The sequence below is a fragment of the Oryzias latipes genome, chromosome 12 (assembly GCF_002234675.1).
Source record: "Oryzias latipes chromosome 12, ASM223467v1".
In the NCBI taxonomy this organism is placed as follows: Eukaryota; Metazoa; Chordata; class Actinopteri; order Beloniformes; family Adrianichthyidae; genus Oryzias; species Oryzias latipes.
This window is the reverse complement of record NC_019870.2, coordinates 17311457-17335392: the sequence shown is the minus strand read 5'-3', so window position 1 is coordinate 17335392 and position 23936 is coordinate 17311457. Positions and strand designations below refer to the sequence as shown.

Here is a 23936-nt window from a genome sequence, read left to right as displayed (position 1 = left end):
GTCACGTGGTTTTGTTTACAAGCTTTGGTTTGAAACAGGAAAGTTCCCTTGACGGCTGTCTGAAAACAGACCTAACGCAAGGTACAGGACTCGATCCAGAACAAATTAAGCCAAACGGTTTTCCCAGTCTGAATATACCCTTAGACTGACTCGGACCAAGGACTGCTAAAAGATAACGTCTGGTTACAACATGGCGTATGCCGTATTGCAAAGAAATGGCGACTGAATTGACTTAATTTGGTTGGAGCTGGAAGTAAGCATTGACTGTAAAAACAATGGACGAATCGATGTGTAGCGTCACCCGAGTCACTCTGAGTCATCACATCTATGGCAATGGTAACAGCAGTTGCCATAGATACGATGACTCAGAGCGACTTGGATCAATCACTGTCGACTGCTTTCCTCATGGCAGCGCCCATATCGGGAATTCATAGAAGTAAGTCTTGTTTTATTGGTGATGTCACACTCACTCAGTTCAGTTCCCTTAAATAGTCAATATAAATATATTATACCTAAAAAAACGTATTTTCAGCAACAAAAGTAATAAACTATCCTGTGTTCTGAATATCGAAGCAGTCAAAATATGTAAAGCTGTTAAAATCAACAAAGCTTGAATTGGAAAAAAATTGTTAATTTAACAAGGTCACAAAGATAGACCGTTCAAGGTATTTTTTGCCTGGAAAGTATGTCACCGCATGTCATGTCTCATCATTTCACTACCATTCACTCAGAGGGATTTTAGTTATTCTAGATTAGACAAAATTAGGTCCCCACCCGCCCTTCCCAACACACACACCCACGTCTATATTTGACTTCTTTAAGATCTGGGTTAAGCACAAGATTCCTTGTTTATCTAAAGACATGCTTGAAGGAATTCTGGATCATTCTAAATTTGATATATTGGTGGTAACGCTTAAGCTACCCCCCCCCCCCCCCAAAAAAAAAAAAAAAAAAAGAAAGTTTACGGAACTGCATTAAAAACCAACTTAAATCTTGTACAAGTAATTAATGAAGTAAACTGACATGGTTAACACTGAAGAACCACATGCAGCTTGTTTGGGGGGTTTCTACAAGAAAAACATACAGTAGAGATAAGGGCCAGATTCCAGAACAAAAAACAACACATTAAAAGAAGAGTATCATGGGGGAAAAATGAAATTTCTAGTTAATGGTTTACTGTAAACGCTTTAATCCAAAATCTTTTCCAAAAGCAACCAAACTATATCTATTTTCAATATAAGAATTTTCACTTGGCCAAAGTCAAGGCTCAAACAGAAAAGATAACTCGATTTAACCATTTTTAAATATTAACTGCAGCCAAGTCGAACTTTCTGCTAAGTATGTCTACATCAGCAAATGCAAAGCAGAATTCTTGCATTGAAACATTAATGATCTGTCTGCTACACACGCCTGTGTTTCACCTTTATGGAATTAGTTCAATGAATCCCTACAACGATCTGAACTCAGCAGGAGATGTATGCTGATAAATGTATTTCTTTTAATTTAGGAGCGGCTGCACACCACCATTAGACTCAACCATGTGCTTTGATTCGATCACACACACACAATGGAGGGGTAGTGCATTTCAACGCATCGCATTTTCCTCACAGCCTTGCATTCTGAATGTTTATGCCCCAGACACTGGGTTAATGGGAATAATCAAATGAGTGCGTCATACCCCCGCCCCCCAAAAATTTTTTTTCATTAAAATAAAATGAACTGCTGTACAAATGTATTTCCTAATGCAATTTATACATTAGTAAAACACTATTAACATAATCTGAGTCATGTCTTTTAGTTCTATCTAGATGCTTTTGCAAACACATGGTATAAGATGTACCAATTCTGCATCTCAACCTAATATATTTTAGATTTTCATTTTCAAACTTTAAATTATTTAATTGTTCATTTTAAATAGACTAAGAATTAGCTTGATAAGTTCATCTCCTAATTTTTCAGTTAGAGGGAACTTTCTATCCATTTAATTCTGTGTTAATATCATTGACTATTTGTGACTGGACCGAGTTAGCGATGACAATGGCTTAAATACAACTCCAACACAATGAGGTCAATTAAGCCACCCCTTTTTCATTATAGGGACGCCGCTAAGTTGGACGGTGTCAGTAAGTAAGGATTATTCCGAATGAGTGTAATTCATCGTTCCTATGGCAACCACTCTTGTCAATCAGGAATGAGCTTGTTGGAAGTCCATACTCTTATTAATTAAAAGCGGCCTTGAAAATTTGCATCTGATTGGCCAGATTATAAATTGAATAACTTGCCCTACAGAAAAATACATGGAAAAAAATTAGGATTAGCAAGAACATGTTAGAATGGGTTTTCTGACAAATATAATGAGTGACTAATCGCTGTTTATTTCTCTTTTGAAGTCTATAGAATTTTGGCTTCCTGGAACCAGTGAGTATTTCCTATTTGGAATGTGAGGGGTGAGGGGTCACTCAGTCCAGTTCTCATATACTTAGATAAAATACAACTTGTTTTTTGCTTTAGGAAACCATTTTGGAAATTGTAAAAACTCTGAGAATTTTTTTTGTGTGTATAAACTTTCATTAAAACATAGAAGAACAGCATCAGATTCAGAAACACACATGGAAACAAGTCTAAATGGATGTAAGTGTTTGTGTTAATTTAGAGGAATCTCATTTGGAAAGATGAATTAGGAGAAAGCCTTTCTTATTGATTTTCATCACTAATTTAAAAAACTTAGCCTGGTTTCTTTTTTTTAGCTTTTTCTCCTTTGTAGCCAATTTGACCAAGAGTTAACCCAAACTGCTGTCTACATGAAACAGATAAAGTTCTTGAAATATGAGAAATATGAGAGTTTGTGTTAGAACGCTATTCTGTCCTCTGATCCGAAGGCCTAAAAATTAATTAAGCTATGGAAACATGCTGCCAAACTTTATCTGCAAATGGATGAGATAATTATCCAAATGCATATTGTGCAGTTGTCATACATCAATGTCAGGCCACAGAGCTAAAGTGACACCCAACGTGGTGTCAGAGCCCAGAGATCCATTCGGAATTGATTCCTAAGGACTCATGAACTCTTCAATAATGCTGACAATCCTTTCAAGATATCTGCAGGTCTCTCAGGAACTTCAGCACACAACACAACCAAAGTGACAGATAACATGCAGACTGATTAAAAGCCTCTATTCCTTCTTATGAAGCTGGATATGTGTTTTATGCAACTTACTGTACATTCACCCTCAGTCAATCTCAATGGAAAAGTACTGTCCCCTCAACATTCAAATCCTCCCCCACAGGACATTGTTCCTGAAATAATCTTCTTGCCCTGAATACGAGTCCCATATAGCAGTTCTGCAAGCAGAAGGTCATTCTGGTAGATGGAAGTGGGGCAACAGTGCTACAAGTATCTTAACCTGACCCAGAACAATTTAGCTTTCTCAGAAAAAGAAAAACAATAGTCCTTACTAATCCAACTAATTGTTAGATCATTGAAGTTTTGGAACATTGAACCCACAGTTAAACTTATCCATAGGAGGTTGCTTAATAGTACAAAGTTCAGCCTATTTCATTTCTTTAAGAGGAGATACAGAAACAGCATTAGAACCCAAAGTCCGATCTTGTTTATGTTTCTGATTGTTCTGTCACAGATGAGTAGAGAATCTAGCTGTCCTCTAAACCAGTGGTCCCCAACCTCCAGGCCGCGGACTGGTACCGGGCCGAAGAGAAAGAATAAATAACTTACATTACTTCCGTTTTATTTATTTCGGAATGTGAAAGATATTTTATTTTGCAAAATTGCCCGATTCTCTGTTACATCCATCTATGTGACTCTTGACACAGACCAAGGCGCTCTTCTCGGTCACGTGAGAGGTTGCCACTAAAATAAAACCCAGGAGCTAGCAGAATGAGTAAAAAACAAACAACTTTGGAAAGTTTTTTTGCCAAGGGGAAAACGTCCAGCCAGGAGACAGAAGAGGAGCTATGACTTCTAAAAAAAGAAAGCTACATTTAATAGACAGTACTACCTTTTTGCACCATAAGTGTGGGAAGGGGAGAGGATGATGACCCCTGTGCGATGTACAATGTTATGCGTTTCAAAATAAAAGATCGGGGTTTGTTTTGTCACATCTCTTCCTTCATCGTAGTACTGCTATAAAAATCACCCGCCTACATTTGAGAGACCGGTCCATGAAAGTTTTGTGTGACGTCATACCGGTCCGTGGCGTCAAAAAGGTTGGGGACTCTAAACAGTTCACAATCATCAGAATTTGCTGGAAATCCGGTAATTGCATATAAGAGTTACGGTAGTGAAGAGATTGTCAGCACTGAAGCTTAAGTTCCTGTGTTAAAGGGTTAATATAAAAACCAAACATTGACAATGTTAACTAATGAAATAGCATCTGGAGGAGCACCTAGTGAGATGAAGGTTTGCTGGTGAGATGTGTGACAAAAAAGTGTCAGCAAGAAAGAAAGAAAGGAAAGGTGTAGGAGACTGTGCTCAGAGCTTCCCAATTTCTGGTTTAGGGACTGAGAAAGAGACAGAAGGCAGAGCTGGAGGTAGCAGAGTTGAAGATGTTGAAATTCCCTTAAGGAGTGACAAGGATGGATGGAATTAGGAATGAATCCATCAGAGAAACAGTTCATGTAAGATGCTTTGGAGATAAATGCAGGAAAGCAGATTGAGATGGTTTGGACACATTGAGAGAAAGAAAAGTGGTTATGCTGCTAAGAAAACAGAGGTTGCCAGGATGAAGGAAGCTAGAGGAAAACCAGAAAGGAAGTTCATGGATGTAGTCAAGGAGGATATGGGGTGGTTGGTGTGAGCAAGAACAATGCAGAGGACAGGGTTAGATGAAGGTAGATCATTCTCAGTTGCAAACTCTAAAGGATGCTGGCAAAATGCAAAAAAGAAAAAGACAAAAACTTAACAATGTTGGGACAAAATAGTTGAAAATAACAACACTCAGCACTTGGCAACACCTGGCAGTGTAAATTAGCCATGACTCACAGCTGGAATTAATGCAAACCACTGCCACTGTAAGATTTTCAGCAACTTGCAATAAAATTGACCTCTTACATGCAATATTAAAATAAAATCTTCCAAACTGGTTAACAAAATAAGGTAAATTGAATAATTAAAGCAAACTCAGCACCTGCAACACACAACAAAACAACATCTAACAGAGAGGAAGGATAAGAAATTCCATCATTTCCCTTTGCATTAATCCAAATTCTAACATATCCAAGCCCAGAACTAGGACTTAAATGATTAGAACTAAAGATTTTGTGCTAAGCTGAGATTTTAGAGCCACAATTCAACGAACCCCTTTTTAGGGAATCTGTAAAAACGCCACGCTAAAGCCAATATTAAACGTATTGCTGTGTTTATGTATTTTCTTCAAAGCACTGCTGCTGCTAAAGAGCTTTGTAAAAGGTTGGAATAACGAATGTGAGCTGCAGGTGGAACTGAGATGTTTGTGATGACTGCTGTTGTCTATGCATTTGTGTTTTTTTAGCAAATCTTTCTAGATTTCTTAAATATGCTGTCTTTTTTCTAATCGAGATGCTGCAGTATGATATAACATTTTGCATAATGTATTATTGAAACAGAATTATGTTTTACCATCTTTTGTCTGGATTTACATAATAGCTAATACACATGGTCATTCGTATGTTTAACAGAGGTTTGATAGCTTAATATGGACATCCATTTCATTTAAGATTGCATTTTGCAATTTGAAATGAAAATCAGTAAACACTACTAACATCCAAATCAATGCTTGTTTGAATATGAAAATAGCTGTGCACAGGTGAGGTTAGCCGGGCTACATATACAATTAAGTCTGTTCACTACAAAGTGAAATGGTACAAGCTTACCTATTACTTAATTACTAACATATTTGTAAATATACATCAACTGTAAGCATTATGTAGCTTTTGGTTGTTCTTTTTTTTGTGATCTAGAAGTGGAACACAGACAGGTATGATCTTTAAGCCTTTGTCACACAGCCACTATTTTTTTTTTTTCATATACTTTATTTATCCCTCAATGGGGAAATTCTTCTCCGCATTTGACCCATCCCCTGGGGGAGCGGTGAGCTGCAACTGAACTGCGCTTCCAGCGCTCCAGACTGCGACCAATTGGTCGCAAAATGCGACCAAAATTTGAGAATGTGCGACTGAATTTTACATCCAGTCGCACATGTGCGACCAGTAAATTTGCCTCCCCCACCCTTCGCATTTTTTATACATTAAACGTAGAAGGGGCACGTCAATGATCGATGAAATAATCATCACGCAGGCAGACACACACACTCGCGCACATACTCATGAAACGCGAGCACACACTCGCGTGATGCCCGTCTGTGAGGCGGCCAATGCGTGTGAGAAGAATAGGGAAAGCCACTGTGAGTGGCTAAAATGCGTGGAGGGGGAGGGGCCTAGAGATAATCGAGCGCCCGTAAACATCTGTGGGAAGGAAACAGAGACAAATATCACAACCTGATATGTGCGTCTAAACAAAGAGCAAGCAAACTATTGATTCGTTCTTCCGACCTGCGGCTAGTGTACCAGGGCCAGAGTCTACAGAAGGGGTCTCAAACCCAGCCCCGCGGGCTATTTGCGGCCTCCAAGATGATATTTTGCGGCCCCCGCCTATATATGAAAGTTTAATGTTACTGCAGCCCGCCAGTTTGTCTGAATGACACTTTTTCATTGTCGTGCACGGAGATGACCAACCAATCACAGTGGGGTAAATGACTCTTGGGGTCGGGACAATGACGGGGCTTGAAAGCAGGAAACCTGACAGCCCCCTCCACGGACCACATCAAAGAGTTCCTTACTTTCCTTTTTAGAACGTATCTATTCGCTCGTAATTTTCTACATACATGCAGTCCGTGCTGAACTTTTCTCTGAGTCACACAGAACCGGAGGAAGGTTTAGGTTTTGGTTACGGTTACGGCGGCGCATCAAACGGTTCTCGTGCACGGCTGTTACGCAGCTCACCGCTCCTGCGGGAGATGGTCTGCTGACGAGAATAAATGTCCCACACCTACATGCGTGACAGCTAACGGGGCTTGAACTTTAAACACGCTCGAGCAAAAAAAACATTAGTTTTAGACTCACTGAAAATACGTGGGGAAAATGCAACGATAGATGTGTTTGAGTTGAACCGGCACCTTGCCTGGATCGTTGGGGAGACCAGGCCGGGGGGGGGGGCTGTGAGATGAAGGCGAATCTGCAGCAAGACTGAAGGACAACAGGAAGTTGGAGTTGTCCTTAACATTCAATTTAGTATTAATATTCCTCTCCCCCTTAGTGTGATCTGTTTTATATGATTATTTTAATGTTTTGTAATGTATGTAGCTTTTTTTAATCAATTGGTATTTTAAATTATTTTAATTAATCACTCAAGTACAAAAACCATCAGGACACATGTCCCATAATGCATTGTTTTGTAGTCTGTAGGGCAGCTTTCAGTCAGTTCAGTTTCCAGCTGTGTCCGGGTAGGTTTGCCCCTTGCTCCCACCCCTTTCTCGCAATATGTTTGTGATGATTGACAGGTGATGTTGGTGCAAAAACAAAAATATATGTCACACACCAGGTGATCTGCTCAGCGTTGAGTTCACCTGGGTGATCTCAAACACACTCATTGTGCATCTTGGCTGCACCTATTTGGTGTCACCAAGATAAATTTCCATCTGTTTTCTTTACTATTTGTACTGTCATGACAGCGATGGTGCTGTCAGTTTACCTGTTGTTGCATCTTCAAAAGTGCAGAATAAAATGTGACACTGAATTAGAAACAGCACATTGTAATTTCTCCATCTATTATTAAAGCATTTATTAGTAATACAGAGGAAATTAGTAGATTTGGTTAGCATGTTGATTTACGGTATGCGCCCCTAAATTTTCTGGTTGTGCCCCTAAAATTTTCAGTTAGGGGCCACAGTGCTCCTAGTGAAAAAAGTTAGTCTGGAGCCCTGGCTTCGGAGGCAGTAGTGTTAAGGGTCTTGCCTAAGGACCCTCACTGAGTGAATGTTAACTGCTCGCCATTGATATGGTGATTGCCCCCAGTACCATTGTTTCTTCCCCTCCGGGAATCGAACCCTGGATCCCTGCATGGTAGCTTCTCACCTAACCAACCGAGCTACTCAGCCGCAAACTACGTATGTTTTGCGCATTTTTCACTGATTAAATGTGGCTTTTTCATGATACATGTGTGATATACGTAAATCATATGTGTTTCTCATCATTCGTCGATGTGTAGAAGATGTCCGTCAAGGGTTTCAGCCAACATCGTCTTTACGTGAATTCAGTTTGTTCAAAATTTTTGGTTGGTTGAGAATTACGCAGTTTATGCATAGTATATGCGCAATTATTACGTAAATCTTACCCAACTGTGCGTGACTTTTGCGAGATGCATACACAAATTTATGGCTTTTATCAAAAATTTTATGGCCAGAAAATGTATTGGGAAAACATTTTTTTTTATTGGACCCTTTAATCTTTTAACACCAGAGTTGTCGCTGGGAGACCGCAAATAAAACACGCACCTGGAACTACTGTAACTCTTCAACCGTTTACGCACTTACCATGATTCCAACAGATTAAAAAGCTGAGAAAAGCAGTTTTACGCAGTTATGTAAAGTGTTTATGGCGCAAAGCTACTGTTCTCCACGTCAAAATGAGTTGGTTTAAGTTAATGTGTGAACACCTCACTACTGTTCAAAGCTGCGTTCTCACTTCAGAATCTGTTGAATTACGTTAATAAATAGTTAAAGAGTCACTTTAATTTCAGGTACGTCAACACTGGAATAAAGCTCCAGTGTTGAAGGCCTAAACAAGACACTATTACAATACTTACATTCCAGTGAACTTCGATTTACTAATTACTAGAGGCAGAGTTTACTATTTTCCTTTAGTTAAGTGAAATTCGCTAAATAAGCAGTGCAGTTGCTTTGGGAGGGCCTCTGAAACAGAAGTGATTGAGAGTTTTTGCAAACTAGACCACATTTGGAAAAAACTATTTTCAAGCACTATGGAAAATCCTTTCCAATCCCTGACATTCACCTTGAGTGTGCTGTATGTCAATAAATGCCATAACAGATTACAGCTCTAAAATGCCATCAAAAATATCTACAAACCAAAAGCATTTCAGTGATAAATCATAATGTTGAGTCAAAGTTGCCGTCAAAATCTGCTATGGTGTAGTTTGAGCACACAGTAAAACAAAGCCTATATACCTTGTGACTCCAGTGTAACCAGCCTCCAGTCTCACTACATTCCAGTCTCTTTCAGCCTCTCTATCCTTGGGCTTCTGAGTGCAATCAGAGGCATCATGATTTGTTGGTAGGCAGCACAGAAGCTGCAGTGTGAAACGCAGGAGCGCCACGGAACATTTGATCTGTCTGAGACGGAGTGTGAAGGCTCGGAATTTAAGATTGAGGAAACAGATAGAAATTCAAGGGGAACGGTGTGCTAATGAGGCCGGCCAGACCAGCTGCATAAAAAACATATTATAGCTCTCTGAACAAAAACGGAATCACCCATATTAACAGCTTCTTCTTTTCCTCTCATTGTAAAAACTGGTGAGCCGCTGCTGTTGGGTGGAGGATTAATGGCGCTTGAAGAAAATGAGCTGGGATTCAGTGCAATTCACTGAGAGTGGATTTCTTTTTTCTTTTCTTTTTTTGCTAAACAGTTTCAAAGCTATGAATTTATTTTGGTGCCAAACGCTACTCGAGTTGCTGCTCTGCTTTCCCTACAAAACACAAGGTTGCAACTCACTGACCTTATTAAGAAACAAATAACAGGAATTAGTAAATACTATTTTCCAACCATCATTTAATTTGAAACCATGCAGGGCAACCAAAATAACTTTTTTGAAAAAGCAACATTAAATAAAAAGGATTTGTAATCGTAATAACCAACTATGTTTAATAACAAACTCATTTTTGTGCATGTTAGTGGGGAAATTAGCATATTTTTTTCTCTATTATAATTGCTCCTTCCTGAAATAAGTTTATTTAGTAAGAATATTTGTTTTACTGCAATAGGCGGAGAAGTGAAACATCTGCAACCTTACGAAATTTGATGCCAGATTATTTTTGAATTTTTCAACATAAATGAAACAGCGTAATTGAATAAAAAAATGTAAATGATACGGTTCCTTTTCCACCTATTCTTAAGGTGTTGAGTTTATTTCTTGGCTGTGAATGTTTCAACTTTTTACCTTAAATTGAATTCCACCAGAGGCAGGGTAAAGAGTAATTAAGGGAATTTATCAGCCGCTAATCTGGTCAGCTCACATCCCCTTATCAAAAGGAAACCCTGTTAGATTGGGTAAACAGTTTCTCTAGGAAGCCCAGTTTTGTTGAAACAAATAGTCCTCAAGAGGAGCGTAACACGATGAGCAGAGCACGAAGATCACATAACGTTTTAGCTGTTATGACTCAGTTCCCTCCAGGGCTAAGATGGCTAGTAAGAGATTTGCGGTGAAAGATATAACTGGATAGAGGCACAGTGGAAAATAAAATCAACATATCCCATCTGTGTTTTACTGAACGACTGAACTTAAAGTCTACTCTAAGTTAAGTTACTCTATAAAAAAGGGAGACACACAATCCCGGCTCAAAGCTAAGTGTGAGGACTTGACAGCAATAGTAGCCCGTCAGATGATGGATGGAAGTTCATTTGTTTGTTCTTGCATCCTGAGAGAATAGCACTCAGAGTCACACGTGTATGCACAAATGCACACAAAAATATAGTTTCTGTGAAAGGTGAATAATGCGTTCAACCATCTAATAATATCTGTTTTTTACGGCCCCTTCAGTAGTGTGGAGTAATGCTCTGTGTGTGTGTGTCTTCATGCTCAACAAGGAATCCATCACTGGCCAGCTCAGGGTTGTCACCATCTTTCATGGTGAACAAAACCTGGAGTTAGATGAGACTGCTTTGACAGGGTTTCAACTTAAAGAAAAAAAAAACTAAAAGAGGTAACTGACGGTACCCAAAAGTATGGCTGTGGATTGTTACTAAAGTGATTTGATTTGTGAATTAAGATCAGAGATTCGCAGACTAAACCATGACTCTTAATATTTATTTTATAATGTTTGAACGGTTGCTATATGCATGTCTTTTTACCGGATGTATGAATATTAAATTATTTGTATTTAACACTATCATGTTATATTACTTTATTAACAGGAAATCCACATCATCAAAACAAACTTGATTTTTCAGGAAAAAATAGCAGTTATTCTAAGGGACATCATCTTTTTGTCAATGCATCGTACAAAGTGTGACACTTTACACATGCTATAATGATGGTTAGCTAGGGTCATTCTAGTTTTAAAAGCTTATTTTGGTAAATTTCATGTGTGGTCAAATTACTCAAATTATCCTTATTTTATAAATTTACCGTGTTTAGGTTTGTTTTTCATATTGTCCTCAAGCCAGACAGTTTTTTTTTCGTCAATCCAGTGATCTTGTGAAATTATCTAAGCTTCAAATGTTACTGGCTTTAAACTACTCCTGTCAAATACATGTCTGTTGCAATTTTAATGTGCTTTTGTACATCTGGAAATCTCAACAATTTTGACTCTAGACCTGCTTCTTAAAACTGTCTTTTAGTCTTTGATCCAGACCTCAAACTACCTGTCTCAGTCAGAACCCAAAGTCTTTATTGTTAATTTCATTAAAAACTCTTTACAAACCAAATATTTGTATACTAAGTTTTTTTCTGTTTACTTTAGTTATTTATTTTCACCCAAAGATAATCAGAACCAAAGTTTCTAAAAGTAGGACCAAATGTCTGCATCCAACATTCAGTATCAGGGGAGGGATTGGAGGGTAAAACTACAAAACGATTCCCAGACACGGCTGTGCTTACAGTTCACTGGTTGTTCAAGAGATGGGTCTAATTCTAAGAATAAATGTCACACGCTGAGGTGTTCGACCACAAATCAGACTTCATCTATAGATAAGGATCAACTACTGGCAAGAAAGAATAAAAGTCAGACTAAAACAAATTTATTTAACCCAAAGTCTGCAGCTGTAAGCTTTTTAATTTGTGGTCTGCTCCTAAACTGTTGTCATATGACACACAACTACACAGCTGTGCTTAATGAATATCCCAAAAGAGAAGGAAAATGCAACAAAGACCATTTTTATCACTGACTTCATATTCACTTCTGTAGGCAGCAGGCTGGGAACTGGCAGGGTATAGTAAAGTATATTTAATGCGTTTTATTAAGAGTCAATTATATAACTCATATTAATGTAATGAGATGTAAAATATTTCCTTGCAAATCCTTTTGGCAGTTAGAAAAAGTAGAGAACTATCCTTCAAAGAGCGGCATCACTATAACCCTTCTGTCTTCACATTCACTTAAGTCAATAGTCAGTTGATGATTTAATAAAATAATAATTGAATGTTACTTAGAAAACTTTAACTGCAAGGTTTTCTGGGATTGGCTCTAAGCAAAGTTAATTTTCACATATCATGTCTTATGATTGGATCTTATGATTCTTTTTTCTTTTTTAATTGAAAAACAACGAATACAATTTTCCAGATCAACATGCAAATCCATCAGTCCAGGGGGCTGCAATTCATTACTGTAATTTCCGGACTATACAGCGCACCTGATTGTACATACATAAGCCACACCTGTCTATAAGCCGCATGTGCCCACATTGAAACATGTGTTGTAGAACAAGATGTGTATCTGCTGAAATCGCTGGCGTGTGTAAGAAAGAAGAGAGAGCGCGTGCAGCGCAAGAGGGAGTGAGAGTGCGCATTCATGTTTGATATACAGAGTGAAGGGGAACTGTAATAAAAGAAGGTTTCCCCAAGAAAAGCTGTGAATTATTCTTTGTTAACCCACTCTGGAGGTTCTGAGGGTCCGAATGGGGAAGTGAACCCCAAAGGAAGATCCTCCTCAGTGTCAGTTTGGAATAGCGTCAGATATTCTTCACCACACACTCTCTCAGTGTCTCCTTTGTTGTCGCTGTCAGTGTCACTTTCATCCTGAGGCAAATTCACTCCTGATTTTGCGCTGTCCTCTCCGTCACGCAGCAGACCGGCTTTTCCAAACCCGTTGGTGATGGTAGCTGCATCATTGAATAAGCCGCAGGGTTGAAAGCGTGTCAAAAAAGTTACATTAAATTAATTTTAATCCAGTGTGCCCTATTGTGTGGAAAATGGTTACAAAAATGTACATTCATCCGAATACTTTCCCTAACCCTCCAGCTTCTTCCTATCACTCCAATTGTAGGGTCATTTGGAGGGATAAGTCTGTCCGAAATAGTTTTTTGAATGGGAAACCCTCACGGCGTAGTACTCTGCATCCCCACACCGCAAGGGTAATCCACGTAATGCTGGAGGAGGAATGCATTTCATCACGTGGGTGTGCTCTGAAGCACAGAAGTATACATGTGATGATTCTCTTTCGGCTTTTCCCATCAGGGGTCGCCACAGCGAACGAGTCGCATGGTAAACTTGGCAATGTTTTACGCCGGATGCCCTTCCTGACGCAACCCTCTCAAAGCAACCGGGCTTGGGACCAGCACAGAAGTAGAGAAGGGAACAGGGAGCAGCCCAGAGTCGAACCCTGGTTTCACGGACGGAAGGCGCCGCAAACCAGCACAAGCTAAACCGGCGCCCACAGAAGTATACATGTAATTGTAAGTAATGACTTTTGTTTTAGCATGACTTTTTAAAGTTATAAAACTGTTGTTGTCATGCATTTTCCGAGTGCTGGCAGCTAAGCGCCAATGTGGATGATCAGCAACTATTGATGACATTATCGAGTAGGAGTGACGTCCAAATTAAAAGACACTATTATTCTATAACTCTCCATTTGGAGGGCTAAATGTAAGTGTAGGGAGAAGCCAAAGGGGCAGAGGAAGAATCCAGATTCGGCCACAGTGTTGTATTTTTTGAATAACATCTGATACAAGTCATGACCAAACGAAAGGATGAACACGCATCACAAAAACGTTTCCTTACCAACAGATGGGGACTGTGCACTTTGACCTGCAGTCTGAATGTAGGCGAAGGACACACTCAGATCTGATGTCATTGAAATAACCTGTGTGGCCCATCTACCAGCTCAAAGCAGCCCTTAAAGCCACAGCGTAAACCAAAACATGAATCAATTTGTGCTTTACATGAAAGACCATAGTAGAAAACATAAAATGCATTTAACTTTCATGTGTTTCAGTTTCAAAAAAGCCATGCCCAGTGATTCTTACACACAGTCAAATGATTTGCTATAGATGTATATTGTTACATGGCATTTGACATGCGTTTAAAAACGCACTGAGCGGGCATTCTTGAATGAGCGTTTGGCATTTTGTGTTCACACTGGACTATCGCCCCCCAGCACTAGTGCATGTACTCACAGTTGGAAGAGGCTTGGTGGGAAATGTTGAAGAGATGCGAATCTCATGAATCTTGCTCCAAGCTTTTCCTTTCACAGCTCTATTTTGATGTATGAAAGACTTGGTATTATACTATTTTGTTCGGGAACAAACCGCAATTTTTGCAACAGTTGGCACTTCCATTTACTGAAAAGGACGCTACCCATACATCCCAACAAGTCCCTGATTGGTCAAAAATCAACAGGTTTGTTATTCAATGGCTGTGCATTTTGTATGTAAAGCCTGACTTACAAACTTGAATAGTAACACGCCAACTCGCGAGTTGTGACAGCGGAAGCTCAAAACGCGCATATGCATGCATTTACATGGATTTTTCATTAAAAGCAGTCACTGGTGCAGGATGTCACATACCCCAGAAGAAGCTTCCATGCTAAGCAAAAGCTAAAGAAGACTAAAAATTAAATGTGTAAATTAAATCTATCACGGTCCTTCAGGACATATACAACAGAACACGCTTCCAACAGTCCAAGCATTTCACTCATATCCAAAAGCACCCATTCAATGCTGAAAAGTCTTAAAAGCAGAAATATACAAGTGCTAAGTCAGAGGGTTTATGAGCCGCAAATTTCGTTCAAGTCACAGGGGCTTCAGCATTAAGCAAGCATTATTAATTTAAACCATAAAAAATTCATCCTTTACCTGTCAAAATTGGGTTTCTTTAGCACAGGATGTGGAAGAAACATGTGGTTTTACACCAAGTAAAAAAAGTTCTTTTCAAAACAAAACTGCCTGACCTCCGTGTAGAGGCTTCTGAAATGTAAGGCCACAGAAGTAAATGTGCTGCACTTTTTATTTGCTGAGACCGACATATACAAACTGTACGCTGTAGATGTCATAACAATAAAAAAAAGCTTTCCAGAGACTTCGTAGATCACACATCTCAGTCTACAATAGGACAAAAGCTTCCACTTAAAGTATTATACCCTCAGATATGATAAAAGCATTTGATCTCGTGGCACTACCGCGATGGACATACAATTGTTATTCAATTCTCTAGAAGAGTTTATCTAAGACTTTCAGCACAAAACTGGTGCGGCTCTGTTACTGTTAGGCCTTCAACGAGTATATCAAAACTCGGATGACCACAATAGCAAATCTAAGCATATGTAAAAGAACTAGGAAACAGTTTGAAGGATCTCTAACAGCTGCTTTAAAATCTGTCATTTGAGTATTATTTTTACCCTTATGTCAAGAATTTAAACATCTTCAAATAAGGAAAGAATAAAAAATAACACCTCTGTAATAATATCAATAACCCCTCATTAATCTTGACATTTAAAATAGCAATAAAATATAATTGCAATATGGACAATAGTTTGGTGCAGTTATGCAGTATAATTTGGAGTCTTAACAGTGGGAATGTTTACAGAAATGGATCTAATTGTATTTCTTTAATAAACACATAGTTTTTCCATCATAAGCAATCTTGATATTACTCTAGGTGCAGCATTTTAAATAGATTAGTAATAGAGGAAATAATGGCTTTAGGAATTGGGTCAGTGTAGACATCAGTGTGGTTTTCACATAAATAGAAGGTGAATATTGGGTCCCTTCAAGACATTTTCTGATATTACACCAGATTCTTTAGCAGATATGAATTTATAGATAACTAGGGCTACTTAGCTATGACTAAAATTAAGAGCGTGAAAAAAGAAATAAAACTTCTATCAATTTTTCTTACGTTTTGTGGGGTAGGGATTTGCATTCTCGCTTCACAGACCCAGGTTCGAGCCTCAGCAGGGTCCTATTCGTGTGGAGTTTGCTTGTTTGTTCTCGTTCTTGAGCAGATTTTTTCTGCAAATATCCAGCTTCCTCCCAAAGTCCAAAACATAAGCTTCCTGGTTGACTGACCTCTCTACATTGTCCCTTAGGCGGGATTGTGGGTGTTAGTGGTTGTATGTCTTTGTGTGGCCCTGCAATGGACCAGCACACAGTCCAGGGTGAACCCCGCCATCATCCAACAGTGGCTGGGTAGACTCCAGTAACTCCATGACCCCAACAAGTGGTAATTGGGTTTAGAATTTTGATGAATGAATTTTTGTCCCTAATTTTCCCCATGGGGTTGACAGAATGATAGACAGTGGTCCCTTGCTATAACATGGCTCACCTTTTGCAGCCTTGCTGTTTGTTTGTTTTTGTTCATTTTGTGCATCCTGATTGGCTGTAGACCTTTGTCAATCAATATCGTCTGTGCCGTATCTCCAGAACAAAATGGGTTTAGATTTGAAAAGATGATCTTGGCATTATGTAAGGGATAATGTCAGACGAAGTGTGCATTTTTAGAAATTAACGCACCCGTGGTAGCCAGACTTGAGTCTGTGCTCCGCGTTGGATGGTTGCTTCCGCGAAGTGTTTTAATTTCTGATGATGCGCTCTTCAAAGGGCATTCTCCCATATACCATGGTTGCTTACAAAAGAAATAAATATCCAATCAATTCTTAGTACTTTTTTCTTGTTATTTTTTTCAGTTTTAAATAGTTTTTTCACAAAAAGTGGACTATTAGCAGACTATTTGACACGTGGTGTGGCACGTTGTCATGGTACTGGCTGGCTTTAAAGATGATGAAGCAAAAGTTTGTTTTAAAGAAGCCAGCACAGTGATATAGAACATTTAAACTATGTGACCGAAACGTCTTTTTTAGGTGTGCGTGTTACTACCCCTATGGATTGTCACTTTTTAATGCACACCCATCAGCCAATCAGAATCAAGTATTCAACCAAACTATGTTATAATCTTGAATATTGAAACTATTTTTCAACAGATGTTTATAGATAGACATACATATCAATGGAGAAAAGATACAAATTGTCAGCCAATATAAATAACTTGAGTTATTAATGGATTCAAAGCTTACTTTTAAAGCCCTTGTTGATAAACTGAGTTAAAAAAAATCAAGTTTAACCTTTCAAATGTTCACACAATTCGAAATGAATGTCACCTGAACATGCAAAAATGTATTTGCATTCTATGATTTTCAGTCACTTCAACAATTCTATAACTAGTTGGTCCCAGGCTGCTCAGAGTGCAAAAAACCACTGGAACACTTGTACAAACAAACAATTAGAATTATGGATAAAAGAAAACCAAGACACTACCATAACTATGTAATTTAAAAAAATGTAGTATGTTAAACAGTTTTCCCTATTTTGCAAATATAAAACTTATATACTGTATAAAGTACTCCACAAATGACTCCAGATCCTCTGACAGAGTTTGTCAGTGAAAGAAAAAGCATTGAGCAAGTTACTCATGGCTTTGTCAGAGACGACTGTCAGCTTCCTCTGCACAGGAGTACTTTTGGTAAATCAGCAAGGAGTGCCATTGCGTAGAACCAGAGAGTAGGTTGCAAACAACATTTAAAAAAAATGTAAATTCAGTACAGTAAAAGATAAGCCTTATTTGATGTTATGATTATTCTTTTTTTATATATATATTTTATCATTGTTTTAATGTTATGCTGTGATGCTGTTTTTGTCTATTTGTATAGTAAGTGTTTGTATATGTATTTTACTGTATATGTATTTTTGTTTTTAACATCATGGCCACGAGACTACAGATGAAAACTAGCCTTGGCTAGTTCTGGCTTTTTTTTAAACAATGTTTATCAGTTTTTCCCCTTTGAAAGAAACCTAATTAAAGTTTAAACTTTGACAGTTAAAATAAAAGAGCGAAAATGTTCGTGCCTGTCTGAAAAAAGTGAATAAAGTGTCTAGTAAGAAGTTTTATCACCTTTAAACAACTACAATTATTGTAAAAAATTAAGTTGACTACATTGTGAGTTTTGTCGCTTGTGGGGTTAATTTTATAATGTAACTTACAAAATAAAAAAGGGAACACTAACTGAAACCACTGAGTAACACGGACGTACTCTTGTTCAAGTCAAGATTGTACTTGTTTGGGGCAATGCTGCCCCCCAATGAGCAGCTGTTGTAATTGCATGAGGCACTTAGTCCACTCTCAAGAGTATAGTGTGAAAGCAAACCAAATCAAGCTATACATTTTCTTTTTTATTTTATTTTGATGGGGGGGGGGGGGGGGGGCATGGTATTTCAAGAAAAAAATGCTGAAATTTAACAGTGTTTAGGAGCGTTTTAACTTTATTTTTTTCTTTTTAAAGCGTGACCAATAACCCAGACATCCTGACAGACAAACTTGACAAAAGAAACATGTCACAGGTACTGTTGAAAACCTTCTCAGATGTGGCCAAACCGACCTTTTCCGAAGCTTGAAAGGAATTGATTCGGAACTAAAGCACAATAAATGATGTCTCGATGTCAGCAGTGACTTTCAGGGTTTCACACAGTAAGAATGCGTGGGTGGAGTCAACTTTATGGCTTTGGGGATGAGTAGGCTTTTTAATTATCAACTGAAGGTATTTACCTTGAGTTTTGTCACGGCGTGAAAAACGACCCGACATAAATCTACGCAAAGTCGATGTTTTTGCAAGATGTGAAACAAGAAATCAAAATAGAATGGATGCAAGCATCAGAAAGATTAGTTCAGAAACACAAGAAATCAAAGCAGATAGTAGAAGTTGGAATATAAACAGCAAAAAGATAAGAAATTGCATGTTATTTGGGGAAACGTAAAGGAAAAGGCGCTGAAGGTGAGCAATTAGGGCGACAATCTGTATTCCCCATACATTTAGAAGATTTTGAACGCTACAGTAACAGCTAATGAGAGCTCAGTTCAATGAGGAAAATCTGGAGCTGTCAGCTGTCAAGCACAAAAGTTTAGGGTTTTAAAACAGTTGCAATTAAAATTGCATCCTCAGTCATGGATGCTGCAAATTTCCCTAAACCTATCCAGGGGATGCTCCGTTTTAACCAGGCTTTGGCGCCTTTTCCATGCTCTCACAGCCTTTTAAGGTGGAATAGAGAGTCAAACCCCTGTAGCACATATGTTTTATGTACTATTTATTGTTGTGCTTCATTCCTACCTCCTTGACTGGACTGCAGAGCCAAGTTAAAATTCGGATCAAGTCTTGGAAGGAGGATGACACTGTAAGTGAAGCCATGAGAAGAAGACGACAAAGGGAAGACTTGGAAAAACTTCCAAACCTCACCTGTTTTTGATCATTTATTTTTTATTTTTTAGAGACTAGGGAGGGGAAAAAATGTGGAAAACTTACCACCCCCATGTCCAGCTGCTCGGTGGTCAGTGAAGGAGCTGCTCCAGTTAGGGGCAAACAGCTCAGTATCTGCAGCAAGAGCAGCATCTTAGGGGACATATTCCTCATCCACATGTGCATTAGCAGCAGCAGCAGAGAAATCCTGATTCCCTATGACAGGCTCTTCCTGCAAGGCTTTGACGCCGACAGCCGCATTCACGAGGTAAATCACAAACCGATATATCAGGGGGGGGAAAATAGTAATAATTATAAATTTGTCCCCCAAGAAAGTCTACCTCACTGTTGAGCGCAAACGCCTAAAACCCATGAAAAGAGGAGCGTCTGAAGCAGCGGAGTCCATCGGAGCACTTTGTTTTTTTCCGGCAAAAACTTAAAAAAAACCCGAACACTCTTCAGTCAAGCGGAGGCGGCGTTCTCCTGCCGTCTGAAGTCCTTCAGAGGTGGGATCCCTCTGGCTAGAGGCGCCAGCTCCGCGCTCGGTCACTGACTCTCAGCGAGGGCAGGAAAAAAAAAAAGAAAGAAAATTAAAAAAAAAAAAAAAAATGAAAGCAGCAGCTGCGCGCGCGGGCATGTAGCGCGCAAGCTAGCATGAAACCTCGTGGAGTTTCCTGAAGGAAACCCAAAATAAAATGCTCGAAAAATGTCTAAATTCCACCATTCAGTCATCCAATTAATTCCAGGTACAGTTCAATATCTCAATAATTATCTAAAAAAGAAAGTATGTTTGAAAACAATAAATAAATCATTCCCTTAACTCAATTTTACACAAAAATGCAATTAATTATCATTGTATAGTACAAATTCGAAAAAAGTGACAATTTCACTGGTGTGTTCTGCGAAAAAACATTTTTTACATTTCATTTCAATATTTTATTTAATTACATTTTATCTCTAATTAAAATTAAATAATTTGGTCTTATTGTTGTTTTCAAGTTATTAAATTATATAAACCAGATTTATGATTAATCTTATCAAACTCATGTTTAATAATGACAGAAACGTCACAGGAAACTATTCATCTTTACTTTTTATCCTACGATAGCCTGGTTTTATTTTGAAAGGTCGTTTTCCTGCTTTCTTTTTTTGTTTTAATATGGAGTTCATTTCTAACTTCATTCTAACAGCTGTTGGAGAGTTGGAGTTTGGTTGGGGGGGGTTGTTATTTAATCTCTTAAGACTGAAAAAATTCAGCTGCTTTTAATATTGTGATCTAGAAAAAAATACTAATGTTGCTGCACCTAGATTCTCACAATATTGTAGTTTGTAAGTCCAAATCAATTCTTAAATTTTATCTTAAACTAATTTAATTTATTTTGTTTTATTTATTTATTGAGGGAAGAGGATGCCACAGAAATAGTCTCTCAAGTAATAAACTGCTGTGACTTCTAAAACATATAGAATTAATGCATCCACATCCTTAAGTTTAAGACATGAAGTAATAAATCCTTTAAGGTTTTCTATCATTAACATCCTTTGTAAAGACAATTTTTTTTTTAAATAAAAGGAAAAAATTCTTAAGCTTGAAATGTTTTTCAGATGCAGTGTTCTATACATTTTCTTTTTAGAAAGCACTTTGGAAAGTCCCACTCTGGTCGTCTTTTGATCTTTTATCTAAGTGTTCCCATTATGCTGTTGTTAGCAAAAATCAAAAACCTGTGTCCAGGACATACTGTAGTTTCTGCAGTTTCTGAGTTGTGGGCTAGACTATTGTTGAGAAGCAACCCCACCTCAACTTCCTATCACACATCTGTTAGCACGCTCTCCCAGTAGCTTACAGCCCCTCATAACCCCAACCTAACATTACAGCGAAAATGGCGAGAAAAATCGGAGCTATCCAGCTCTACCATTTTGAGGCAGATACCAGCTCGGACGAGGAAAATGTAGACGTACCATACATGGATCTAGTCATCTAAACGTGGATGCATCTTTTTTTGTCTGCTCCTGATTCACAACGGTTTAAATACCCAGAAATGCGATAATTTTTAGCTTAATTTTTTTAGTATACATCCTTTATCATCGGATAGAAGATGTTAAAATTTTTTATTTTTAAACATTTTTAATGGCACTGATGTCACTATAAAAAAAAAGTTCTTCTCTCAGGATATAAATCTGACTCAATGGCATCATGCTCCAGTCTCATCTTGCAAAGGGGAAATCAAGTGACAGAATTTATTGTCTACCGCCATACAATAAATTAAAGCCCCAGGATAAATAAATATTCCACAACATCGATCAACATGTTGTAAAGTCACTTAGGGGTAAGACGATTTATATGAGCTGATTGGGACGTTGCTTGACAATGGAGGCAGTGATTGATGATATGTTCATATTAATAACATCATTTAAGCTTTGTGTAATTTGTATTCACACTATACTTAATTAGTTTTGCCATCATTCCCATTAGTCATGTTAACGCTGTAAAATTCAGATTTGTTAGGAGGAGGTTTTTCTACAGCTGCATCCCTCTGAACCAATACCTGATTTGGCTATAACTTCAACGCTCAATGACATGCATTGTTTACCTTAAAATGTGCAGAAAATTTACAACCTTTGTGAGAGCCACAAAAAAAACACATAATTGATACGATGATAAACATTGTTTAACAACTGTGATGCATTTTTTATTCACTTTTTCGGTTAACAGAATTTTAAAACAGATAAAACAGGAAACAACCATAATTAAATTCTGAAACGGTCAATAAGACCTCCGTAACTATCAACATGTTCTTAGGCCACTCCCCCTTTGGTAACTGCTTCATTTGATTTAGGTTTGAAGGGTGTCTGTTTCAGCCTCTTTTATATACTTTTACAGATGTTCAATAGGATAGAAATCAGAGCTTAGACCGTTTCTTCTAAATATTTTTTGCCTATGCCTTTCTTGAGTGTTTGTTGCTTTTTGGGTTTGTGGTCATTACTTTGTTGGAAGATCCATAATGCCTTAGTCACAATTGCCTTAACGGATTGGAAACCTGTATGGGGCACGAGTTTTCATATAGTAGAGCAAAATCCACATGTGCAACACACTGTTGGGATAATGTATATAAGTTATCTCATATTTGCTTTTTATGCATCACCTATATATAGGTGATATAATAATGTTTGCAGAAGTGTCTGTGTCCAACTCTGTTTCACAGGAAGGTGGAGGTGACACCCTTGGGAGAAAACGTTAATCTTTGCGTCTTTCCAGCATCTTCCTGCGAACTTGTGCGATAGCTGTGTCTAGAATGAATCGAAGGAGGCTCTGTGTTAGTTTATCCATGAGAAAAGGCTTTGCAGGTCCGAAGATGATGTGGGAAGACAGTAACAGACAGACTTGTTGTAATTAATGTTTTCTAATCGTGCTGCAGCTGTGTTTTCTTGTCCCCCCTTAGAGCACAGCGCATGTGTAACTTAGGGAAAATGCCAGAGTGGAGAGAGATTGTTTACTGGATAGATCTCTGTTTGCTCTCCTCATTTAAGGTACCTTGGTCTGTTTGTCTTTCTTTTCTTTTTGAATTGTTCTGATGTTGCAGGTTGTTTTAACCCAACACACACCTGAGCTCCCTTTCAGATGTGGCTGCACTTGTCTACTACCCTTCACAGGCTCGGACAACCCTGCAACACCTCCATCCATCTTCCTCCGCTTATCCGGGTCCGGGTGGCGGGGGCAGCAGTCTAAGCGGAGCTGCCGAGACTTCCCTCGCCCCAGCCACTTCCTCCAGTTCTTCTGGGGGGACCCCGAGGCGTTCCCAGGCCAGCCGAGAGACATAGTCTCTCCAGCGTGTCCTGGGTCTTCCCCGGGGCCTCCGCCCAGTTCGACATGCCCGAAACACCTCTCCAGGGAGGCGTCCAGGAGGCATCCGGACTAGATGCCCGAGCCACCTCAACTGGCTCCTTTCGATATGGAGGAGAAGCGGTTCTACTCAGAGCTCTCTGCGGGTGACCGAGCTTCTCACCCTATCTCTAAGGGAGCGCCCAGCCACCCTGTGGAGGAAGCTCATTTCAGCCGCTTGTATTCGGAACTTCGTTCTTTTGGTCATGACCCATAGCGTATGACCATAGGTGAGTATTGTAACGAAGATCGACCGGTAAATTGAGAGCTCTCCTCACCACAACGGACCGATTCAGCAACCGCATAACTACGGACGCCGCTCCGATCTGCCTTTCAATCTCACGTTCCGGTCTTCCCTCACTTGTGAACAAAACCCCAAGGTATTTAAACTCCTCCACCTGGGGCAGGGACACTCCACCCACCAAGAGATGGCAAACTACCTTTCTCCGGTCATATAACACCTCAGAACGCCTAAATTGTCTTTAAGTTTCATTCAACCTCACAAATTCAAGACACCTTATACCAGATGCACCAAACCAGGAAAGACCATAAATGAC

The 23936-nt window shown here is 38.9% G+C and overlaps 1 protein-coding gene across 1 annotated transcript in view; it reads right to left on the bottom strand.

Annotated features, from left to right (window-relative positions):
• LOC101155447 (matrix metalloproteinase-17) overlaps positions 1–20118 on the bottom strand; it is a 135174-nt gene extending 115056 nt beyond the window's left edge. The window contains exon 1 of the mRNA XM_011481917.3: positions 19569–20118. Within this exon, the coding sequence (XP_011480219.1) occupies positions 19569–19688 (120 nt within the window). The 5' untranslated portion in view covers positions 19689–20118. The remainder of the gene's footprint in view (positions 1–19568) is intronic.
• Between the last annotated feature and the right edge of the window lie 3818 nt (positions 20119–23936).